General features: G+C 42.8%; 1 protein-coding gene across 1 annotated transcript in view; it reads right to left on the bottom strand.

Moving 5' to 3' along the window:
* The window catches only part of TERB1 (telomere repeat binding bouquet formation protein 1), a 39,636-nt gene that overhangs the window by 9,550 nt on the left and 8,326 nt on the right, over positions 1-21,760 (bottom strand). Inside the window, exons 8-14 of the mRNA XM_073308426.1 lie at positions 16,277-16,429; positions 15,378-15,509; positions 13,528-13,653; positions 10,563-10,726; positions 8,105-8,469; positions 2,427-2,488; positions 1,210-1,302 (exon numbers count right to left, since the gene is read on the bottom strand). Coding sequence (XP_073164527.1) covers positions 1,210-1,302; positions 2,427-2,488; positions 8,105-8,469; positions 10,563-10,726; positions 13,528-13,653; positions 15,378-15,509; positions 16,277-16,429 — 1,095 coding nt within the window. The remainder of the gene's footprint in view (positions 1-1,209; positions 1,303-2,426; positions 2,489-8,104; positions 8,470-10,562; positions 10,727-13,527; positions 13,654-15,377; positions 15,510-16,276; positions 16,430-21,760) is intronic.

Raw genomic sequence — 21,760 nt, 5'->3', positions numbered from 1 at the left:
ATGTCCCCAAGACCAGAAAAACTGTGCCCCCACCACTGGGGCCTGTGGCAGGGAGAGATTTTTCCAGGGGCCCAGATCCTTCACTGCCCCCACCACCCCCCGGTGGTGTGAGGTTTGGGGAGACTTAGGCTCCCCCAGCCTCCATTATGTGCTGCCCATGCACGGGGCCAAGTACAAAAAGTCCTTGTGCCCAGGGCCAGAGACATTGCTAATACTAAGCTGTATATAGTGGCCAGAGAGGGATGACAGCATGCTTCTAACACCTGTGTGAGAAGTAAAAGGCACTGCATACTAAAACCGCTTTAATAGTGGCGTAGCCACAGCACCCTCTGGAGCATTGCAGTGTTCCCATTAAATGGCTGCTACTTAATGCTACAATTTAGCCACAGACATGTGCGTACACAGGATTAGACAACAGGTTGGATATTAGCACAAGTTTAAAACAATAGAATCATAGAATATCAGGGTTGGATGGGACCTCAGGAGGTCATCTAGTCCAACCCTCTGCTCAAAGCAGGACCAATCCCCAATTTTTGCCCCAGATCCCTAAATGGCCCCCTCAAGGATTGAACTCACAACACTGGGTTTAGCAGGGCAATGCTCAAACCACTGAGCTATCCCTCCCCCCAAAAATAGTGTGAGTCTGTGACCGGGTGTTGGTCCTATGGCAAATACACACAACCCAGTTTGTTGGCTTGGCCCTTTAAGACTGAGGGGACTGAGTTCAGAAAGCACATGACAGGTTATGAGACTGCAGGCTGCAAGCAGCAACAACTTAGACAGCCTATGCTTAGTAGTGAGAGATCCAGGGTTAGCAATGGAGCAGGGTGGGGATGTAGTAGTCAGGGGACCTATTTAGCAGAGAAAGAATATATTCTCTCCCCTTTCTGCTTACAGAAAGCAGGAAAATATCCAAGTGTTGTGTATTATTTTCAGCCTTTGTATCTTCTGTTTGGGAAAAGAATGTGAACCTAAACTTAAGTGTGTGGGCTTTATCTAGATTGCTCTGGCTGATGAATCTGCCCAGTGACAGATGGGGACAATTACACTTTATTACTGGGGACAAAAATAGGTTAAAGGCAATAGATTTATTAGTATTGTAGATGCGTCAAATCAGATGTAATATCAAGTAGTTTAATGTATTTCTGATGGGGCATAAAAAGATTTTTATGGTATCATAATAAAAAGTCTAAGATAAACATCATTTACCTGAGCACCTTAAATCTGTCATTTGAGGAGATGCAGAAGTAGTTGGAATACTTCTTTCCTTGTTTGTTGAGTCTGAACAAAATGTAACTGTTTCTAAATTTGAAAAAAGTGTATTTCACTAGGATGGAAAAAGCAAACTGTCTTTCTGGTGGTAACTTCTCCACAGTATACATAAGTCCAATTTTATTTTACATTTCTAGAAGACATACAGATGTTTAATTTATACAACAGCACAGAATAAAAGAATACTATAGGTCAAATGGGAATTTCAATTACTCTAGTGTAAATCCAGATGAACTCAAGGAAATTCAGTCCTTATCTTCGCTTCACTGTATGCAGAGGGCCTGATTTTTTCATTTGATCATACCAGTTTTACCTGGTGCAAATGTGTAAAATTGATATGATGAAGTTGGATATCAGGTTCATTGTATTTATTTCAAATCTAGAGTCTAATTCTGCAAAGCCTTACACATGTAGCAGTCCTTTCTCTTGATTTACAGTGATGTAACAGAACACAATTTAGCCCTTTTTAAGGTACCAATCAGGAAAACACTTATTCAGATGAGAAACTCTTACTCCTCTAAATTGTCAATAGGTTATTCAAGAATAAAGATTAGATGGATCAGAACTGAAGTATGAAAAATACACTGGGTATAATAAAGCAGAGATCAACACTAATTCCTTACACCCCATCCTGCAAACGTTTACACATGTGCTTAATTTAATGCACTAATAGTCCCAGTGAAATCAAAATGGAACAATACGCATGCTTAAATGCCAGTTCACAAGATCATTTTCTTTGTCTATCCAATATTTAGAGCAGAGATCAAACAAATTCTTGTACTTGATGGCTTTCATTGCTCAATCCAAAAAGATTTGTGGACATAGCAGAAAATATTTATCTAAACTTACCTTGGGTAATATTATAAATTATTTTACAAAAAAATACTAAAGTAAAACATTTTAGAAGATAAAATCTAAACAAAAGAAATAGATTCTAATTTTAATAGATATTTAATATAAAATTCCAAATCTATGCAAATATTTACAATTTTATAACACTGTACATAATGGAATGGGAGTGTACATATAGTATGATACACACTGTATGATAAAATATAACTTTAAAGGTAAGTGCTATGAACCATATTTTATTTCTAATAACAATCCATAACATACAACATTATCTGAAAAAAATATACTTCAGTTATTTGTACCTGCTACTTGTGCCTGTTTCAGATTTTGAACAGTCAGTGATGGTTGTTTAAACAAGTGTTCACTGGAAAGATCAAAAACACATTAATACAGTTAAAACCAAAGCTCATAACAACATTTAAAATAATAGCAATATAGGGCTTGAAGGGACCTTGAGACGTCATCTAGTCCAGCCCCCATGCACTGAGGCAGGACCAAGTATAGCTAAACCATCCCTGACATGTGTCTGTGTAACCTGCTCTTAAAACCTCCAGTGATTCCACAACCTCCCTTGGAACCTAATTCCAGTGCTTAACTATCCCTAGGTTAGAAGAACTTCTCCTACTATCTAACCTAAATCTCCCTTGCAGGAGATTAAGCCCATTACTTTTTTTCCTAATTTCAGTTTACACAGAGAACAACTGATCACAGTCCTCTTCATAACAACCTTTAACAAATCTGAAGATGGTCATCAGGTCCCCCCTTGGTCTTCTTTTCCTCAAGGCTAAACATGCCCTTTTTTTTTTTAACCTTTCCCCCAGGTTTTCTAAACATTTTATCATTTTCTGTTGCTCTCCTCTGGACTCTCTCCAATTTCTCCACATCTTTCCTAAAATGTGGCATCTAGAATTGACGCCAGCTGAGACCTTAGCAGTGCTGAGTAGAGCGAGACAATTACCTCCTGTGTCTTACATATGTAACGCCCCTTTTCCTCCCTGGGTTACTCGGGAGCAGGCAACACTCACCTGTGTGCCTGAGACTGCTGACATTAAAGAAGATCCTGAGTATCCCAGTGGTGATGGATAGGTGGGAATCCTCTATTCACCCCTCTGCTGCAGTCCCTTTACTCCTAAAGGAATTTAAAATTGGTGGTGCCTCCACCTGACTGGCCCCGGTACACACTCAATGGTGTGCCTTAGTAACCTCCAGGAATAAAGCTATTCTAATAATAAATAATAATAATAATATAATCTGTGGCATGGGTGTAACTCAGAAATACCAATTATAAATAATATACATCCAATATACTTAAACTAGAGTTAACACACCTTTACTTAACAACTTAAAAAAATCAGGGTATAACAGTCTAAGATTATACGTCACTACTAATTTAAATCCACAGGGGGCAGTTGAATAAAATCAATTAACAAATATAGTTTACAGTAATAAATGAAATCTATTTAACTGGCATTTGCAATGCCACCATTTACCCCTCCCTGGAGCATACACTCCTCTGGATTTCAGAGTCGTAGATGCTTGCATGGGTGCACTGGAAGATCTGCAGCTAGAGACAGTACTCTGTTGGTTCTGTGCATCAGTCCAGCCAAGGCAACAAGCCACAAAACCTCTCTGACGATTGGAGCTGGCCCCACCAAATGTCAGCAGCTCTGGGTCCTGGTTCAGTGGGACAATCACTTTGCCTCTCTTCAGACTCAGACTCTCTTTGCAGTGCCCCTTCCCTTGCAAGTACTTTCCAAACCAGAGTGGGGGTTACTCACAATTCCTTCACTGCAGGCCCATCTTAGTCAGCTCTAAGCACAGCAACAGTCTCTGCCCTGGCTCCAGTGAAGCCACCAACAGCCTCTGAGGCTCCCTGCTTGATCAAAGCCCCCGCAGGCTCCCAGCAGCAGCTCCTGGTCTGGGCAGAGCTCCACAGCAGCAATCTCACTCCTCTTCCCAAAATGGAGTCAACCGCCTGCTCTCCCTGCACTGCCTGCAAGAGCGAGTCTCTCACCCTTTCCCCAAGCATGATAGGAGTTGTCCTCTCTCAGGCTAGATTGCATCACACAGGTTCTTCCCAACTGGAACACTCCCAATAAAGTTCAGAGGCCCCTCTAGTAAAGCGTGCCTACATTCTCCCCCAAACAGAAAAATCCTTAATGTCCCCATTAAGGAACCAGAACAAAGAAGAAAAACAGATTCATTTACAATAGAATACATACATTCCTAATTCCTACTGCTAGCTGAGGTTACATTCAATGGAGGGTAAAGTATAGGCCCACTAGAATAAGCACAATTTAGGCATCTAGCCTGAGGTGAGCACCACCATGAAAAACACTTGAGCTCATCCTTAGAGGATACGTATTCTGGTTTGGACTCCACAGGTGTTTTAAAATCTTTCAGCACAACCACCCCATGATGTACTGTGGGGCTGGACAACTCACTGCTGACTCCAACCACATCATATGTTAACTGCTGAGGGAGCCTGACTTCTCGCTGGGACCTCCTTAATGGTTCTGCCATCCCTGCTTCCACCCCAACAGGACGTGTTAATAAAGCTCCGTCAGCTTCAGCATCCACCACAGAATTACCCATTGTAGAAGGAGCAACATCTGTAGCAATCTTGTTCCCTACACTTGAAGACCCAGGGGGATTGTTGCATATATCTACGCCCTCCCTAAGAACTTCTCCCATAGGAAAGACTGGAAAAGCTTCAGGGTTTAAAAGGGGTGTGCTAGTTGCACTTTCAGGTTGATCTCGCTAAGGTGACAGTACAACAGACCCAAGAGATGTATCTGAGGGTTCATGATACATAGATATATATTCAGGGTAAACCTCCTCAGAATCAGTCTCTGATGGGGGACCAATTATGTCCATCATGGTAGCCTGCTAGTACCACCTATGGAGTTGGGGGAGGAACTTTCAGACGTCAGAGCTGTCCTTGGGTTAGATGATCTGGGTAGAGGGGTAGGCTCGATATCTGATGGGTCATCCATTCTGACGTGTTGCCCCAGAGGAAGTAAGTGGTTTTGATGTAAAGTCTTTAATGGGCTGCCATTCTTTTCAGGCTTTCGGTGATATATAGCCTGAGCATTTGATTCTCCACAATGTAGGGCTGCGAATCCCAACAGTTTGCAAGTTTATGTTTTCCGGGGAGGCCAAGATTTTTTAAAAAAACGTGATCACCGGGTTGCAGATCACAGTATCCCACCTTCTGGTCATAACGGTCTTTATTGCCCTGGTTCATCTTATCAGAGCAAGTTGATAAGCAGCACACAAGTCTTTTTTTTAAATTAGCCACATACTGGAGGAAAGACTGGTGGGAAGACCCATCCACTGACACCCCAAAACAGAGGTCTATTGGTAATCATGCTTCAGGTCCAAACATTAGGAAATATGGAGAAGACCCAGTGGCCTCATTTTGGGTACAGTTGTAAGCATGCACAAGATGGCTAATGCGCTGGCTCCATCTCGATTTCTATTTGGTATTCAAGGTTCCCAACATACTAAGCAGGGTCTGATTAAATCGTTCAGGCTGTGGGTCTCCCTGTGGATGATAAGGTGTTGTTCTAGATTTTTTTATACCTAGCATAGTCAGAAGTTCCTGAATTAATTGACTCTCAAAGTCCTGTCCTTGATTTGAGTGCATCCGCTTGGGCAACCCATAATGCACAAAGTACTTCTCCCAGTGAGTTTTAGCAACAGTAGGAGCTTTTTGATCTTTAGTGGGAAAGGCCTGTGCATACCGTGTGAAATGATCAGTTACGACTAGCACATTAAAAGTATTTCTGCTATCGGGTTCAATCGTGAGAAAATCTATACAGACCAAATCCACAGGGCCTTCACTGTGAAGATGAAACAGTGGAGCAGCTCTCGTGAGTAGAGTCTTCCATTGCATACACCGGGCACAGGTCTTACAATACTGCTCCACATCAGTCTTTATCCATGGCCAGTAGAATCAGTCACAGACAAGGTCAGCTCCACTGGGCAGCACAGTATGGGGAGGAGGTGAGCAGCCCTCAATGGTGAAAGAACAGGTTAAAGACTATTTAGAAAAGCTGGACATGCACAAGTCCCTGGGGCCGGATCTAATGCATCTGAGGGTGCTGAGGGAGTCGTGATATGATTGCAGAGCCATTGGCCATTATCTTTGAAAACTTGTGGCAATCGGGGGAAGGTCCGACAATTGGAAAAAGGCAAACAGAGTGCCCATCTTTAAAAAAGGGAAGAAGGAGAATCTGAGGAACTACAGACAGATCAGCCTCGCCTAAGTCCCTGGAAAAATCATGGAGCAAGTCCTCAAGGAATCCATTTTGAAGCACTTGGAGGAGAGGAAAGTGATGAGGAACAGTCAACATGAATTCACCAAGGGCAAGTCATGCCTGACCAGCCTGACTGCCTTCTATGACTAGATAACTGGCTCTGTGGATATGGGGAAAGCAGTGGATGTGACATATCTTGACTTTAGCAAAGCTTTTGATACAGTTTCCCACAGTATTCTTGCCAGCAAGTTAAAGAAGTACGGATTGGGCGAATGGACTATAAGGTGGATAGAAAGCTGGCTATATTGTCAGGCTTTACGGGTAGTGATCAACAGCTCAATGTCTAATTGACAGCCAGTATCAAAGCGGAGTGCCCCAGGGTCGGTCCTGGGGCTGGTTTTGTTGAAAACCTTCATTAATGATCTGGGATGAATTGCACCCTCAGGAAGTTCGCGGATGACACTAAGCCGAGGGGAGATGTTGGAAGGTAGGGATAGGGTCCAGAGTGACCTAGAGAAATTGGAGGATTGTGCCAAAAGAAATCTGATGAGGTTCAACAAAGACAAGTGCAGAGTCCTGCACTTAGGATGGAAGAATCCCATGCACTGCTACAGTGCATGGGACCGACTGGCTAAGTTGCAGTTCTGCAGAAAAGGACCTGGGGATTACAGTGGAAGAGAAGGTGGACATGAGTCAACAGTGTGCCCTTGTTGCCAAGAAGGCTAACGGCATATTGGTCTGCATTAGTAGGACCATTGCCAGCAGATCGAGGGAAATGATTATTCCCCTCTATTCGACACTGGTGAGGCCACATCTGGAGTATTGCACCCAGTTTTGGGCACCCACTACAGAAAGGATGTGGACAAATGGGAGAGAGTCCAGCCAGCAGAAGGCAACAAAAATGATTAGGTGGCGGGGCACATGATTTATGAGGAGAGGCTGAGGGAACTTGGCTTATTTAGTCTGCAGAAGAGAAGAGTGAGTGCTGTTTTGATAGCAGCCTTCAAGAACCTGAAGGGGGGGTTCCAAAGAGGATGGAGCGAGGCTGTTCTCAGTGGTGGCAGATGACAGAACAAGGAGCAATGGTCTCAAGTTGCAGTGGGAGAGGACTAGGTTGGATATTAGGAACTATTTCACTGGGAGGGTGGTGAAGCACTGGAATGGGTTACCTAAGGAGGTGGTGGAATCTCCATCCTTAGAGGTTTTTAAGGCCCAGCTTAACAAAGCCCTGGCTGCGATGATTTAGTTGGGGTTGGTCCTGCTTTGAGCACGGGGTTGAACTAATGACCTCCTGAGGTCTCTTCCAACCCTAATCTTCTATGATTCTATGAAAAGAAATGTGAGAGAAAACTGGGGAGAAAATATTATGGATTTTATAGTTTAAATATTTAATCTTGTATCAGATTTTTAAAATAGTACCTATAAATGCATTTGAGATAGCTGCAACCACTTCATCTAGAGTACAAAGACAAAATGCTTTTATTTTTCTTTATTGCATTGAGATTCTATTTTCTTTGATCTAAGATGGCAAAGATACTACATCTACACCTAAGAAAAGCTGTGGTGACCAAAAAGTGGACCGTTTTCTCTCACAATAAAGAGCTAGTTAGTAAAAAATAATGAAATAATTAAATAAAATGACATCTGATTTGGAAATTTTCATTAAGTGAACAGCAACTTTACATTTTTACTTTGCACTGAGACATCAAATACTATACCTTGCTTGAGGAACACACTGTTTCTTCTCACAAGCAGTTCGTTCATTTGTAGTATGACCTTTCTGTACACTACCTGTTTGTAGTTTATCAGCTGAATGCAGAGTAACATTTTGCTCACTCTCTCTGGTAGAAGCATCTACTGGAGTCACAGTCTTTAATATTCCATTTTTGGATGACTGATTATTTGCAGATGTAGTACGAACTAAATCATCAGACTTACAATTTAGCTGTGAACACTGCATTTTTGTATGTGTTCTTTCAGTGTCTGCTTTTGGATCACTGGCATTCATTTTACGGTATTTTGGTGTCGTTTGCATAACTGCTTCCCGAGGTATATCAACAAATATTTGTCTTCTTACTGTTTCCTATGTTGCAAAAATACCAATTAATGATTGTACAAAGCATTAATAAATCCTATCGTAGGGTGAGAAGAACACAGACTGGGCAATTTGAGGGTAGATCCTGTTAACTACGAAGCTGCAGAAGTGCCTGGCTTTAGTTAGACACTGTTAACAAGAAATCCAGAAAAGCTATGAAAAAGAATTTAAAGGCACTGTATCCTAGTGAGAACTTGGATCTGAAAGCAATAAACTGGGTCACATTACAGAGCAGTTCTAGAGGCCTGAGACTCATGTAAATTAAGTCACTGAGCACCTGGCTACTGACTACTTAAAGGGACCAGATAGTAATGGCAGACATAGGAAACCAGCAAGGAAAGACTGAACTGCATGCTGAACAAGACAGATACAGTACTATATAACACTGAATAATCTTTATACATACTGAGCTCTATCTGAATATTTCATCATCTTTTTCTGTTACACTCAGACCAATATGCTTATAGCTTTTCTTGTATGATTCTAGGTCATTTCACACAACTACTTTCTAGCTTTGTCACTTAACAAACCCAAATTATGCCATCTCCATTTCTATCACAGGGTTGATTACAAGGCTTTTTTATCTGATTTGTTCCCTTATGTTACAGATAGTATATAGCTTTCTTTAGCTGGATACTGCTTTTGATGGCTATGTACTGTTTCCACAGTTCGAAAGTTGCTGCATATATCCTTTAAACATAAGAAACATTTTAATTAATTTGAAATACATATAGACTATTACTTTTCAATAAACCATGAAAGTTACCTGGGTCTATCAATTCAAACAAGATATAAACAGAGTCCTAGCATAAGAAGGCTTAAGAGTTTACATTTTAGAGCTAGATATTTGGAGTACACATTTGTGCATGAAGTTATTATGACTGCACAGGCATTTCACACACAAATGTGGAAATGGTAGGTTCAAAATACATATGCACAGTATAGTGGGGCAGTTGCCCCACTTTGGCAGAGGAGGGGCTAATGCAGGCTAGTAAGAGCCTGTGCAGAACCTGGCCAACCAGAAAAGGGCAGAAAGGCAGCCAATCAGGGCCAGACTAGGCTCTATATAAAGGCTGCAAAGCAGAGGAGACAGCAGTCTCTTCTTGACAAGCAAGGGAGAAGGACTTGCTCCCTGCAGACAGAGCACCTAGGCTAGAGCAGTGCTGGGCAGGCCCAGGGGAGCAGAGAGAGCGCTCTGGCCTGTCACCTGCCAGACGGTGGCCCCTGACAAAAAGAGCCAAGAAGGTGCATGGGCCAAGGGGAAGTGACCCAGGGTACACAGGGAGAAGAGGGGATTGAAGGAGGGCAGTGGGAGACTGCCACTAGAGGGTCCCTGGATTGGGACCCAGAGTAGTGGGCAGGCCTGGGTTTTCCCCTCCCCTCCTACAGCGCACCTTACTATGGAGGAGCATGGCCAATGGACTGTGTCTTGTACCTGAGGCAAGTGACTAGACTTTGGGGCAGCAGGTGGCCACGAAAGCAGGTGCAGACTGAGGACTGCTGATACCCGCCCTGGAAGAGCAGGAGCACAGCCGGAGAGCTGCGTCCAGAAGAGGATGTCACAAGCCAGGGAGCAACGCAGGTCCCAGACAGCACAGCCGAGCAGGCAATGGACGGGACACCACCTGCGGAGCACCCTCTGCGGCTAGGACACAGCTAATTCCGGGAGTGACCAGCAGGAGGCACTGCGGTGGTGAACACAGCCGGTTACAGACACTTACAAAAATGTGGGTATTCTTTTTCCGCCTCACTGTTCAACCTGGATTAACTGCATACTAAGTACTACAGAACTGGATTTTCTACAATATAATATATTTTGTACGGTTTCTTGCAATGCACTAAAACTAAGATCTCAACCTTGTATTCATTCCGTTCTCTGAGTGCCTCCCCTCATCTCTATCTTATTATAATATACAGTAATGCCAAAATGAAGAGTTGCAGATGTCCAATTCTTTCCCACTTTTATAGTTCACTGAGATTATCTAATCTCTTTCCTCCTACTTCTCCCTAAACTCTTGAGGAAAAAGCTTTCTTTTGAGAGATTTGCTTAGGTTTACCATATTCTGAATAAACATGCCAACCTCATCATGCTCTTTTTCAAGAAGTTCTATTCTGTGTAAAATTTCTTTTACTTTCTTCCAATAGTCCTCTAGATTCCTCTCTTTAATCTGTAGATCCATTTTCAACTGTTCTGCATCATTCAGATTTAATGAATATTCATTTATTTTCAGAGACAATTTCTCAGCTTTGTAAAGCAGAAAATAAAATAAAAATGTGGTCTTTCTGAATAGTATACTGAAAAACATTTCATTTTTATATTTTTAATAGCTTAAACATTTAAAAAATAAAAATCCCAAATCCACTCTTCAGTTACAATATATATTACAACCTGTTTGTAGTAAATTTGGGTATAATGAAGTAGAATGAATGTTTCATATAGCTTCAATGTATATAATTGCAGTTTGCATTTTGAAAGCTATTGGTCCCAGTTCATCAAGATATTTAAACATGTAAGTAGTCTCACTGAAGCCATTGGAACTGCTCATGTGCTTGAAAGTAGGCATGTGCTTCTGTACTTTGCTGAATTGGGGCCATACTGAGTTGCAGTTATAGTAAAGCTTGCTTCTGTAGAAGTTGTTCCTTGAAAAACAACTTTACCATTGACCTGATCTGAAGTTCAATGACAGCTGTAGCCTCCCAGTTCTTATCAAGATCAGGCCATACGTTAAGGTTTGATTGTAATATTCTATCACTGTCCACCAAAAAATGGAAATTCAGTAGGAAATACACTATAAGTCAAGGGTTTTTTTGTTAGTTTGTTTGTAAGTGTCCCAAGTCCTACAAGCAAAAATGTGGTCACAACTATGCACCCGTATATGAATATGCAGTACTGCAGTAGTCTGGATAGATAGTTATGCAGTTAAGTACCAACTATTACCCAAATTGCACACATAATCACAATAACTGTGTGCACAGAAAGGCATAGAGTTGCACATAGATACTGGACTTATAAAAACTGGTTTATGTGTTAGAACTGAATGTGACAAATATATTTTTATAAGTAAATGAAAGATAAAATAGAGTTTTCTAATGAACCTGTTGCATTTGGATCATGGCACTGAAAAAACGCTTGACCATATCTCATTTATAAAAACAACAAACAAACAAAACTCAGCCACAGAACACATTGAAAAGAGTATAATATCTTGCCATAACTGTCAATTCTATTATTTTTACCTCATATAAGCAGTAGAAAGAATCAGCACCTAAACGGTTGGTGGAGTTGTCTACAAATTAATCGACCTATAAAGGACTCCACTTACTGCTAAAAACCAATTCTGTTTCTAAAGACAATATCACAGGTTTAGAGCTAATTTAAGACGGTTGCCAGGTGTCTGGTTTTCGACCGGAACACCTGGTCGAAAAGGGATTCTGGTGGCTTTACTTAGCAGTGCTGACCAGTCCATTAAGTCCGATTGGCGTGGGGCTGGCTGGCTGGCTCCCTATGCAGCTCCGCACGGCTCTTGGGAAGTGTCTGGTATGTCCCTCCGGCTCCTAGGCGCAGGGGCAGCCATGAGGGCTCTGCGTGCTGCCCCTGCCCTGAAAGCCAGCTCCGCAGCTTCCATGGGATGGAAACTGTGATCAATGGGAACTGCGAGGGCGGTACCTGCGGGCAGAGGCAGCTGCGCCTCTGCCTAGGAACCGGAGAACATGTCGCTGCTTCCCAGGAGCTGCCTGATGTAAGCGCCGCCCAGAGGTGCCCACACCCCAACCCAACCCCCTGCCCCAGCCCTCTTGCACCCCAACTCCCTCCTGGAGCCCACACCCCACACTCCAACCCCCAGTCCTGAACCCCCTCCTGCACCCAAACTCCCTCCTGGAGCCTGCACCCTGAGCTCCCTCCCACATCCCAACCCCCTTCCCCTGCCTGGAGTCCTCTCCAACACCCAAACTCCCTCCCAGAGCCTGCACCCCTGCCCCAGCCCTGAGCCCCCCTCTTACACCCAAACTCCCTCTGGAACCTACACTCCAGTCCTGACCCCCCCCTCCCGTACCCAAACTCCCTTCCAGAGCCCTCACCCCAACACCCTACCCCAGCCCTCACCCCCACCCTCCAAACGCCTCAGCCCCAGCCCTAAGCCCCCTCCTGCACCCCAAACCACTCATCTCTGGCCCCACCCCAGAGCCTGCAACCCTAGCTGGAGCCCTCTCTTGCACCCCAACTTCCTGTCCCAACCCAGAACCCCCTCCCACACCCTGAACCCCTCATTTCTGGCCTTACCTCAGAGCCCACACCCACAGCCCATACCTCCTCCCACAGCCCAATCCCCTGCCTCAGCTTGGAGCCCCCTCCTGCATCCCAAACCCTTCATCCCTGGCCCCACCCTAGAGCCCACACCTCCCAGCCAGAATACTCACCCCTGCCCCAACCCAGAGCCCCTCTCACACCCTGAACCCCTCATTTCTGGCCCCATCCTGGAGCCTGCACCGCCAGCCAGAGCCCTCAACCCCTCCTGCACCCCAACCCCATACCCCAGCCCAGAACCCCCTCCCACACCCTGAACCCCTCATTTCTCGCCTCACCCCGAGCCCTCACCCCTAGCTAGAGCCCTCACCCTCTCTGCACTTCAACCCCCTGCTCCAGCCCAGTGAAAAGGAGCAAGTGAGTGAAGGTGGGGGAGAGCAAGCGATGGAAGGAGGGGAGATGGACTGAGCAGGGGCAGGACTTCAGAGAAGGGGCGAGGCAGGGGGGCAAGGGTGTTCGGTTTTGTGCAATTAGAAAGTTGGCAACCCTATAATTTAAAAGGAATCAGCCTTTTGTTCACAGATTATGCATTCACCTGAAACTCTGCAACTTTACTTTCACCCCCTAAATGTTATAGCCATTCTAGGGTTGTAAATATACAACTATTCCCAAGGAAAACAAGGGTTAGTGAAGTGCACTCCATCACCAACCTGCTAGGGTTACAATTATTTTGAAGGTTACAAATCTTAAATACTGAGAACAATGCATTTCATTTTTTTTTAAAACAACTATAAGCTTACTGATTTGCTTGCAATTTTGCAGCACAAAAGTAGCAGCTTTGTTTACTTCTTCATCCTGAGACTCTGTTAATAACTGAATCATAAGTGGAAGGCCATTGTTCTGAAGCAGATCATACTGATTTTCTTCTAAAGAAGATTAGCATTAAAGGAAAATAAATCAGTTTCTAACTTGTACCGTGGTTACCAGTTTTCTTACATTATCTTTAGAAGACAGTATAAAGAACTCTAAGTAAAATTCAGCAAAATGTTTCTTTTTATCATGAGCCAAATTCATTAAATCATATCTGGGTAATTTCCGTATAATGCATGGACTACTTTATGTAAATTGTTTTATTTATTTTTTGTCCAGTTTAGGAAGCAATTAGGGACGATTCATAACTTCTAACTTACTATATGAAACAGTCACTTCTAAAATTTCAGTAGTAGTATAAGCAAATCCAATACGGATTGAGTCAGCTAAAAAGTAAATATTGCAAATTCAAGTGAAAAATACATAACTATCCATAATTAAAAGTCTGCATTTAAAATAAAACTAGAGTTTAAGTTAGTAAAAAACCTGTATATTTATTAAATGGGACCCAAGTGAATTTCAGTTGTTGACTAGGGCCTTATTTTTCATTAGGATTGTTGGTTATTTTGTTGGTTTGCACTAGTGCAGTTACCTTAGTGCAAAAAACAAACAAACCTCTCACGTACATATGCATAGTGTAAACTATGATTTACAATTGTCTGGCTTACTCCAGTTTGAAATTTAGGTACATTAGTACAAAAATCTGCATTGTAAACCGAGCCTATATAATCAGTTCTTCCCTAGGCAAGAAAAGAACAGTCACCACATGCATAATTCTTGTAATTGTCTAAAATTGTGTTTTCTAAAACTATGCTAACATTTGCAAAAACATTTTTATAGTTCAGACAGGATCTTAAACTCTCTAATTATATTGGATCTTTTATTTTCTTTCAAAAAAATCCTTAACTCTTCAAACAATAACATATTAAAATAAAAATTCTCTTATATTCTACAAGATCATCAAATTTATATTTGCAATATATTTTCCAAGGAGCAAAGCCCGCCTTTGATTCAATTAGTTCCTTTACAGCCCAATCCATCTCCTGTCGAAACTGTCAAATTACCACTTACTTCAAAGGAAGCAGGATTAGGGCTTTACAAGATATTCTGTTTGACAGATTCCAGAGTGCTCTTGAGAGAAAAGCGAACAATATAAACAAACAATGGTCAGTATCTAGCAACTATCCATGCAGTTTGCTTTCATTGCCACAGGGAACCAACTGACAGTCTGAGTTGAGCAACTTTACTTTGGACAACAAACTGACACTAAGATGTCAGGCAAAAGCATTTCAGACAAAATTCTGTTCTTACTTCCAAAACAATGCTATTAAATTCAGTAATTTTTTTTTATAGGTGAAATTTATCCCTGTGCAAAGGGTCAGCACAACACCTATGCACCAAGTACTACAGGAGCAATTAAAATAGGGCTTAAAGTGGAACTTATGTAATGCAGATGTCTTGTTCTGGCCCTCTGGACAAAGTGAATTTCACCTTATGTGAATGAGGTGAACAGGATTTGGTCCTTTGAGGGCTCCTCATGAGACTCTACTTTCTTTTAATCCTGAAGATACTGTAAGTTGTATGGAGATAACAGTTCTTCAAAACCAAAGACAGAACACTACAGAAAACTAAACATTTTCTTTGAGTTTTAACATTGAATTAAATTATGTGGAAGAACTTTGCTTTGAAGCATAGTATTTTAATGAAAACTGCTGAGGAGTGTGGCATTGAAGTGGCTAAAGCCACAAATCAAAATTCATAAAAGAAATCAGAATCTTACCACAACCTTCTGTGCAATGCCCAAGTGTAAGAATAATACTCATTTTTTCTCCTGAATCCAGAGTATCATAAGTCAGCAACCTCAGGAGCTTAGACACAATGTGATACTTTACCAGGACATCACCAACGGCAGCTATGAGTATAAAATAATTTAAAAGAGACTAATTAAACTGTAACAGTAAGTACCCAACACAATGCAACAAAAATACATTTTCCTTTTCAGGGTGTCCTCCATATCCCCAAAGAAGCCTTGAGATTGCCCCCATTTTCCCCCTGCTTTCACTCCCTCTCTCCAACATTTGAAGTCAGTATCCTCTGCTTTCAGTGGTCCAGTCCTGTAAATGCTCTTTCTCAGCCCCAACACTGTCCCATCCCCCAAATCCTGGTGCGGAAGAAGCCCTGATAAATCAGGGCTCTGCAGTACACTGGGGTGCAGATCCCTGGAAAGGTTCCCCAAATCCTTTACCAGATTTAGCACATAGAAAACTCACTGCAGTTGGAGAGGACATGAAGATCTAACTCTTAGGTTTATCAGCCATAAGTTCCTCCCCATAGAACAACTGGAGACACTTCCTCTAAAGTCGTCAAGCTTCTCCACAGGCTTAGGGGCACCTACATTTGTTTGTGTATCTATGTGCTAAAAATCAAGCTGTTAGTCACACCCTCATGTCTCTGCATATCCCAACAGGTGCACGTGCATTTTCTTCACTCCTTCTAATTTCAGTTGGTGAGTGTTTAGGGAATTCTGACACGTAAAACTGTATTTTGCACATGTGCAATATATGTACACTTACTTGTCATTTCATGTCCATCTACATACTTTTCTTCTAAAATCTAGCCCTACTAGTTTATTTCTAGAAATACCATATATATAAAAATGTTTGGGGTCCATTCACTCACAGTTATCAGCAATGCAAGCATCTAGAGTTTTTGTTACCACTACTGCAAGTTTTGCGCTTGAGTAACTTCTAGATGAATCCCGGACCAGCTTGATAAGTACTTCAGCTAATATGTCTAATCCACCAACAGAAACAAAGTATTCTTGTACGCGTGCTTAAGGAAAAAAAGAATAAATACTGAATTACAACATTTATATCTCTTAACTATAACAATACTAATAAAGCAACATGGTAATGATTTGTTGTGTGTGTACACTAATTTTCCTGCCATCTAATGCAATTCCAATTCCGTCAATACAACATAATCAAAATTGGAAATATAGGAGAGATGGCAAATTTAGAAATGTATTTTTCATAAGAATTATAGAAAATATACAAACATAATATACACATGTAAACAATGTACTTGTGTTCTGCTTGATTTCATTTAATTATAGCCATTATTTTCTGTGTTGTAATAACGATGAACATTTGGAAAATGCCTTTAATCAAAATGACTCCCAAAGAATTTTACAGATTTTACTAACTTGAAGCTAATGGGACTATTTGTGGAGTAAGGTACTACTTGACATGAGTAAAGGTATCAGAATCTAGCCCTTAAAGTAAATGTCACCATGTGCAAAGGAACCACACAAAGCCCTCTAAGTCACTTAAACTGTATGTTGTTTTGCAATGATGAAAGGGATGCTGATGGACAAGTTGCACCACTGGTATTCAGGGGATTGTGGAAGGGGCTGCTCACTACTCCTAAACAGGCAAGCACAGAAAGGGCTATTAGGGTAGGCAATAGAGAGGGCATTTTGGACTTGCATTTACGTAGACCCACTGATCCAGAATTTCCTCAAAAGGGGAGTAGAGAGGCAGCAACCAATTTTCCAGCCTGAAGACGGCATTTTCAGCCAAGCAATCTGCCTGCAGGCTGAGGACATAGATTACTCAGGCCTGGTCTACATCTAAACTTAGACTGACATAGCTACAGTGCTCAGGGGTGTGAAAAATCCATACCCCTGAGCGCCATAGCTATACCAACCTAACCTTGGTGTAGAAACAGTGAGGTCAATGGAAGGTGGCTTCTGTCAACCTAGCTACTGTTGCTCAGGAAAGTGAAGTTCCTACAGCGATGGAAAACCTCCAGTGTTATGGTGACATAGCCATGTCACTACACAGCCCATGTAGAGAGTAGACATGGCCTTATTCTGGGAACAGTAGCAACTATTATGGTCAGAGTTGACATGCAGCTTCCATTCCAAACTCGCTATCTCAGTTCTTCTTAACTTTCATAAAAGGAAGTTTATTTACCTTTATAATAACTTGAGTTCTTCAAAATGTGTGGTCCCTGTGGGCATTCACTGTAGGTGCATCCATTTGCCTGAGACTGGGAGACTCTTCACTAGCAGTGTCTGTTAGTCTGCACCTGCGCCCTGTACTTCCCCATGATGTAAACTGAAAACATAAGGAGCAGTGTAGACTGACCACATCTCCAGTTCCTACTCTTCTTTGAATCATATGAGGATCTGAGCAGAGGGGAAGGGAGGTTGGTTATGAATACCCATAGGTGCCACACATCTTGAAGAACTCCAGTTACATAAGTAACCTTTCTTTCTTCTTCGAGTGTTGGTTCCTATGGGTATTCGCTGTGAGTCATTCACAACCAGAAATCATTGAGGAGATAGAGAGTGCGAGGGACCCATGCTGTCCTACTGATTGAAGAACTGTTGTGACAAAGGATGCAGCAGCTGAAAAAGCCTGGACCAAGGCATAGTGGATGGTAAAGGTGTGCAATGAGCTCCAGTTTACCATTTCTACAGATTTCTACGAGAGATATATTTTGGAGAGAATTTACAGAGATAGCGTGTGCTCCAGTAGAGTGGGCCCTAACATCCTGAGAAGGAGGGGTTTCCCTTTGTTCATAACGCAGTCAGATATGAGAACACCACTTGCACCTCAAACTCCTTTATCCTTCTTCCCAGAGCCACGTAGTCTGCAGTGATCCGCTCAAGGTCATTCTTGCCAGTATCATTGGTGCCCATATGGAGAAGCAGGAAGGGGTAGCGATCTGAGGGCTTGATGAGTCTTGGCAGTCTCTCCATCACATCGTGAATCCTAGCTCCTGGCAAGCAGCAGACTTCTCGGTTTTCCCAGTTGGGGCAGCAGATAGATGACTCAGTCCCCCTGAGGAGAGAGTCCCTGACCACCACCACCCGCCTCCTTCTCTTGGGAGCGGTGGTCATGGAACCCCCATCCCTAGGACAGTGTATCTCATGCCTTCCAATCGGCGGAGTCTCCTTCTGTTCCCTTCCCTCAGATGTATCACCTAGTCCACTCTCCGCATTAGTATCTGTGGAGAGAACATGAAAACGGTTGCTTACCTGTATCTGCGTTGCTGGTACGTGGACGCTCCCCTTTCTTCTTCTGGAGGTCACATGCTGCCAGATTTCTTCACCGTCCTCCTGTCCCCGCTGCGCAGCCTGCTCTGAATCTTCAGAACATTGTGTCCGTAGAAGCATATCCTGACGTCTGTCCAGGGAATCTTCAGTTTCTCTTATGCAACGCAGGGTCGATACTTGTTTCTCCAGACCTTTAACCTTCTCTGATGGAGGGATGTGTCCTTAAGAGAACTCCAATGCCAGGTGGCACTGTTGTCATATGAACCCAGAAGGTGGCATGTAATATATCAGTGGAAAACTAACAACATACCAATCATTAATATTCTTCTGTGATGTATGTACAGTAAACCCAGAAAGATCTTTACAGATATTTTAATCACATATTTCCAGTATATGTTTAAACCAGATATGTCGGTGGAGTTAAACAAACAGGTTTTCTTCAGAAAAAGAAAGGAGGCCAACACCTCAAACCAGGTCTGGGCAAATTCAATGAGCTCTTGCTTTGTATCAGACGTTGCAGGAAGAGATCATGTGCATTGTAAAAATCACAGCAGGGGAGGAACCAGCATGGTGTCTACACCAGATAGTATAGTGTCTATACCCATCAGGAGAAAGGAACTTCATGAACTTCATGTGGGCTTACTTTTCAAAGGTTTACTAGGCTGTAAAAAGAAGCGGAGAGAATCCCTAAGTTATCCTTCACCTGTGGAGACAAAGGAAGTGAGAACTTTGAGCTCTGTGAAAGATCCTGGCCACAGAGTCTGGTCAGTCATCTGGAAAAGAGACTTGGTGAGAAACACTTCTTTGAACAACAGACTAGTTTGTTAAATCAGGTTTTAGTCTTGGATGTGTATTTTTTTACTTTTGTTTACTTGTAACTCTTTCTATCTTTATTCCTTATACTTGGTATCACTTAAACCTATGACTTTTTGTTTAATAAGCTTGTTTTACTTTGCAGTAAACCAATTCAGTGCTTTGATTAAAACAGAGCATTTGTTAACCCCAGTTAAGGTAATAAACTGCTTGGTACCATCTCTTTAAGGGAGCAGCAAACTTCCTAACTTTTGTAATTGTTCAGCGAGAGGACTGGACACTACTGGGCAGATGGTTTGTGGGAAATTCAGGACTGGAAGGGTCATCCTGGCTGGTGGAAAGCAGGGTGTGACTTGCATATTTGTATGTTGGCTGTTGGTGTCAGGACTGCAAACCACAGCAACACAGCACATAAGGCACCCAGAGTTGCAGGGCAGGTGGTGACATAACCTCTTACTGGCCTGGGTTGAACCCCGAAGCGTCACAAGGGGATTACAGAGGCCAGAGTTGTCATCCTGAACGTCAAATGGGGTATGAAGACATTAATTTGTCTAAGATCTTGTTGTTGGGAATGAGGAAGCACCCAGAATACAAACTCTTCCCCTTGTGTTGAGGCATGGGCTCTAAGACAGTACTGTTGAAAGGAGGTCTTCTGCTTGGACTTTCTTAGGAAACCCCGAGGAATGAAACCAGGAAGCCTGGCTCTTAACTACCAAAGTAGTCATAGAACAAAAGGAAGTGTCAGCTGCTCCCAGCAATGCTTGAAGGGACAACCATGCTATGAGCTTCCCTTCATCCAAGATAGCTTGGAACTGAGGTCTGAGCTCCTGAGGAAACTTGTTAGAGAGCCGAGAGAGCTTATTGTAATCAATAAAGTCATATTTCAAAATCAGAGTCTGATAATTCGCTATCTAGAATTGTAGGCTATCAGAAGAAAAATTTCTCCCAAGAAGGTCCAGCTTTAGCATTCTTATTGGAGGGAGTAGACCAAGGCTGGTGCAGCCTGTTGTGCCTGGTAACAGGCTGTACTATTAATGAATTAGGGATAAGGTGGGAAAACAAAAATTCCACTCCTTTAGGTGGAACACAGCATCTTTTATCTGCTCTTTTTAGAGTTGAGGCACAGGTGGCTGGAGTGTGCCAAACATCCTTGGCTAGTTCCAGAATGGCCTCATTGATAGGAAGTGCCACCCTGTCAGGGCCTGAAGTCTGGAGGGTGTCTGTAAAGCTTCTGCAATATTCTTCAGGAAATTCCTGAAATTGTTTATAATTATTTGGCAGTGAAGGTGAAGAAAGTGTTGCAGATGGATAGGGATGTACTGGCTAAGCAGGTGGTTCTTTCTCCTCATAGAGCTCCTGAGGGGACTAAGGCTCTTCTCTAGATGTCTGAACACACTCCTGCTCTGATTTCCTGGAGATGGGAGGTCTAAAATAAGAGTCCCAAGCTCCTAAAAGAGCGTAGGGTTGTGTATTGGAATGGAGGTGGATATGGCTGTAAGGATATGAAAGTGGAACCCGCTAGCAAGGGTACCCCTGGTGCAATAGTATGTCTTACAAGGGTGAGTGGAAGCCAGTAAAGCTCTGGACCCCTTACCACATGTCTTGTGATTCCAGAACAGCTAGTAGATGGGACCAAGGAACAATGTGTTGTTGACACTGGTAGCCAATTCCATGGCTGGTGGAAGGAACCAATGAGTAACATACTGTCAGTATAGGAGATCACTGGATCAGAAAGTAGTGGTGATTCTGGGTTGGTGTAGACCACTAGGTGCTCAAGAACAGTATAGCCTAGACCAGCTGGAGAGCAAGACGAATTTCTGAGCACAGGCGGATCTAATGGTGCAGGCAGTAAGTGATGGTACCGGTAAATCCCTTTTCCTCTTAAAGTGCTGAGCCAATGCTACTGTTGGTGACTGCTGTCTCCTTTCTTTCACTGGGAGTGGGGCCTGCCTCTTACGCAGGTAACTGTTTTTGTACAACCCTAGATTTCAGTGTCGACAGTGCCAGGCTATCGTCTTGTCTAGAAGCTCCAGACCCACACATAGTGCCTGATTTAGCAGAGGAAGGAGAGACTAAGCTCTTCTTAGAGGGCTTAGATGGGGACCTCTCCTACTTTCCACAGAAGTGTTTTATCTTCATTACATCCATGCCTATCAGAGTCTTTAGCGCTAGGATCTGATGAGCCAGAACAGTGAAGCACCAGGTTTGGAAGGGCAAAAGAAAGTGGATCTTGCCGATATACAGAGAGGTCAGATTTCCCTGTATTAGGCTGTGGCCTCATGGAG

This window comes from Lepidochelys kempii, chromosome 12 (assembly GCF_965140265.1).
Source record: "Lepidochelys kempii isolate rLepKem1 chromosome 12, rLepKem1.hap2, whole genome shotgun sequence".
Classification (NCBI taxonomy): domain Eukaryota; kingdom Metazoa; phylum Chordata; order Testudines; family Cheloniidae; genus Lepidochelys; species Lepidochelys kempii.
Note: the sequence above shows the minus strand (reverse complement) of the source record. Positions and strands in the feature narration are given on the sequence as shown.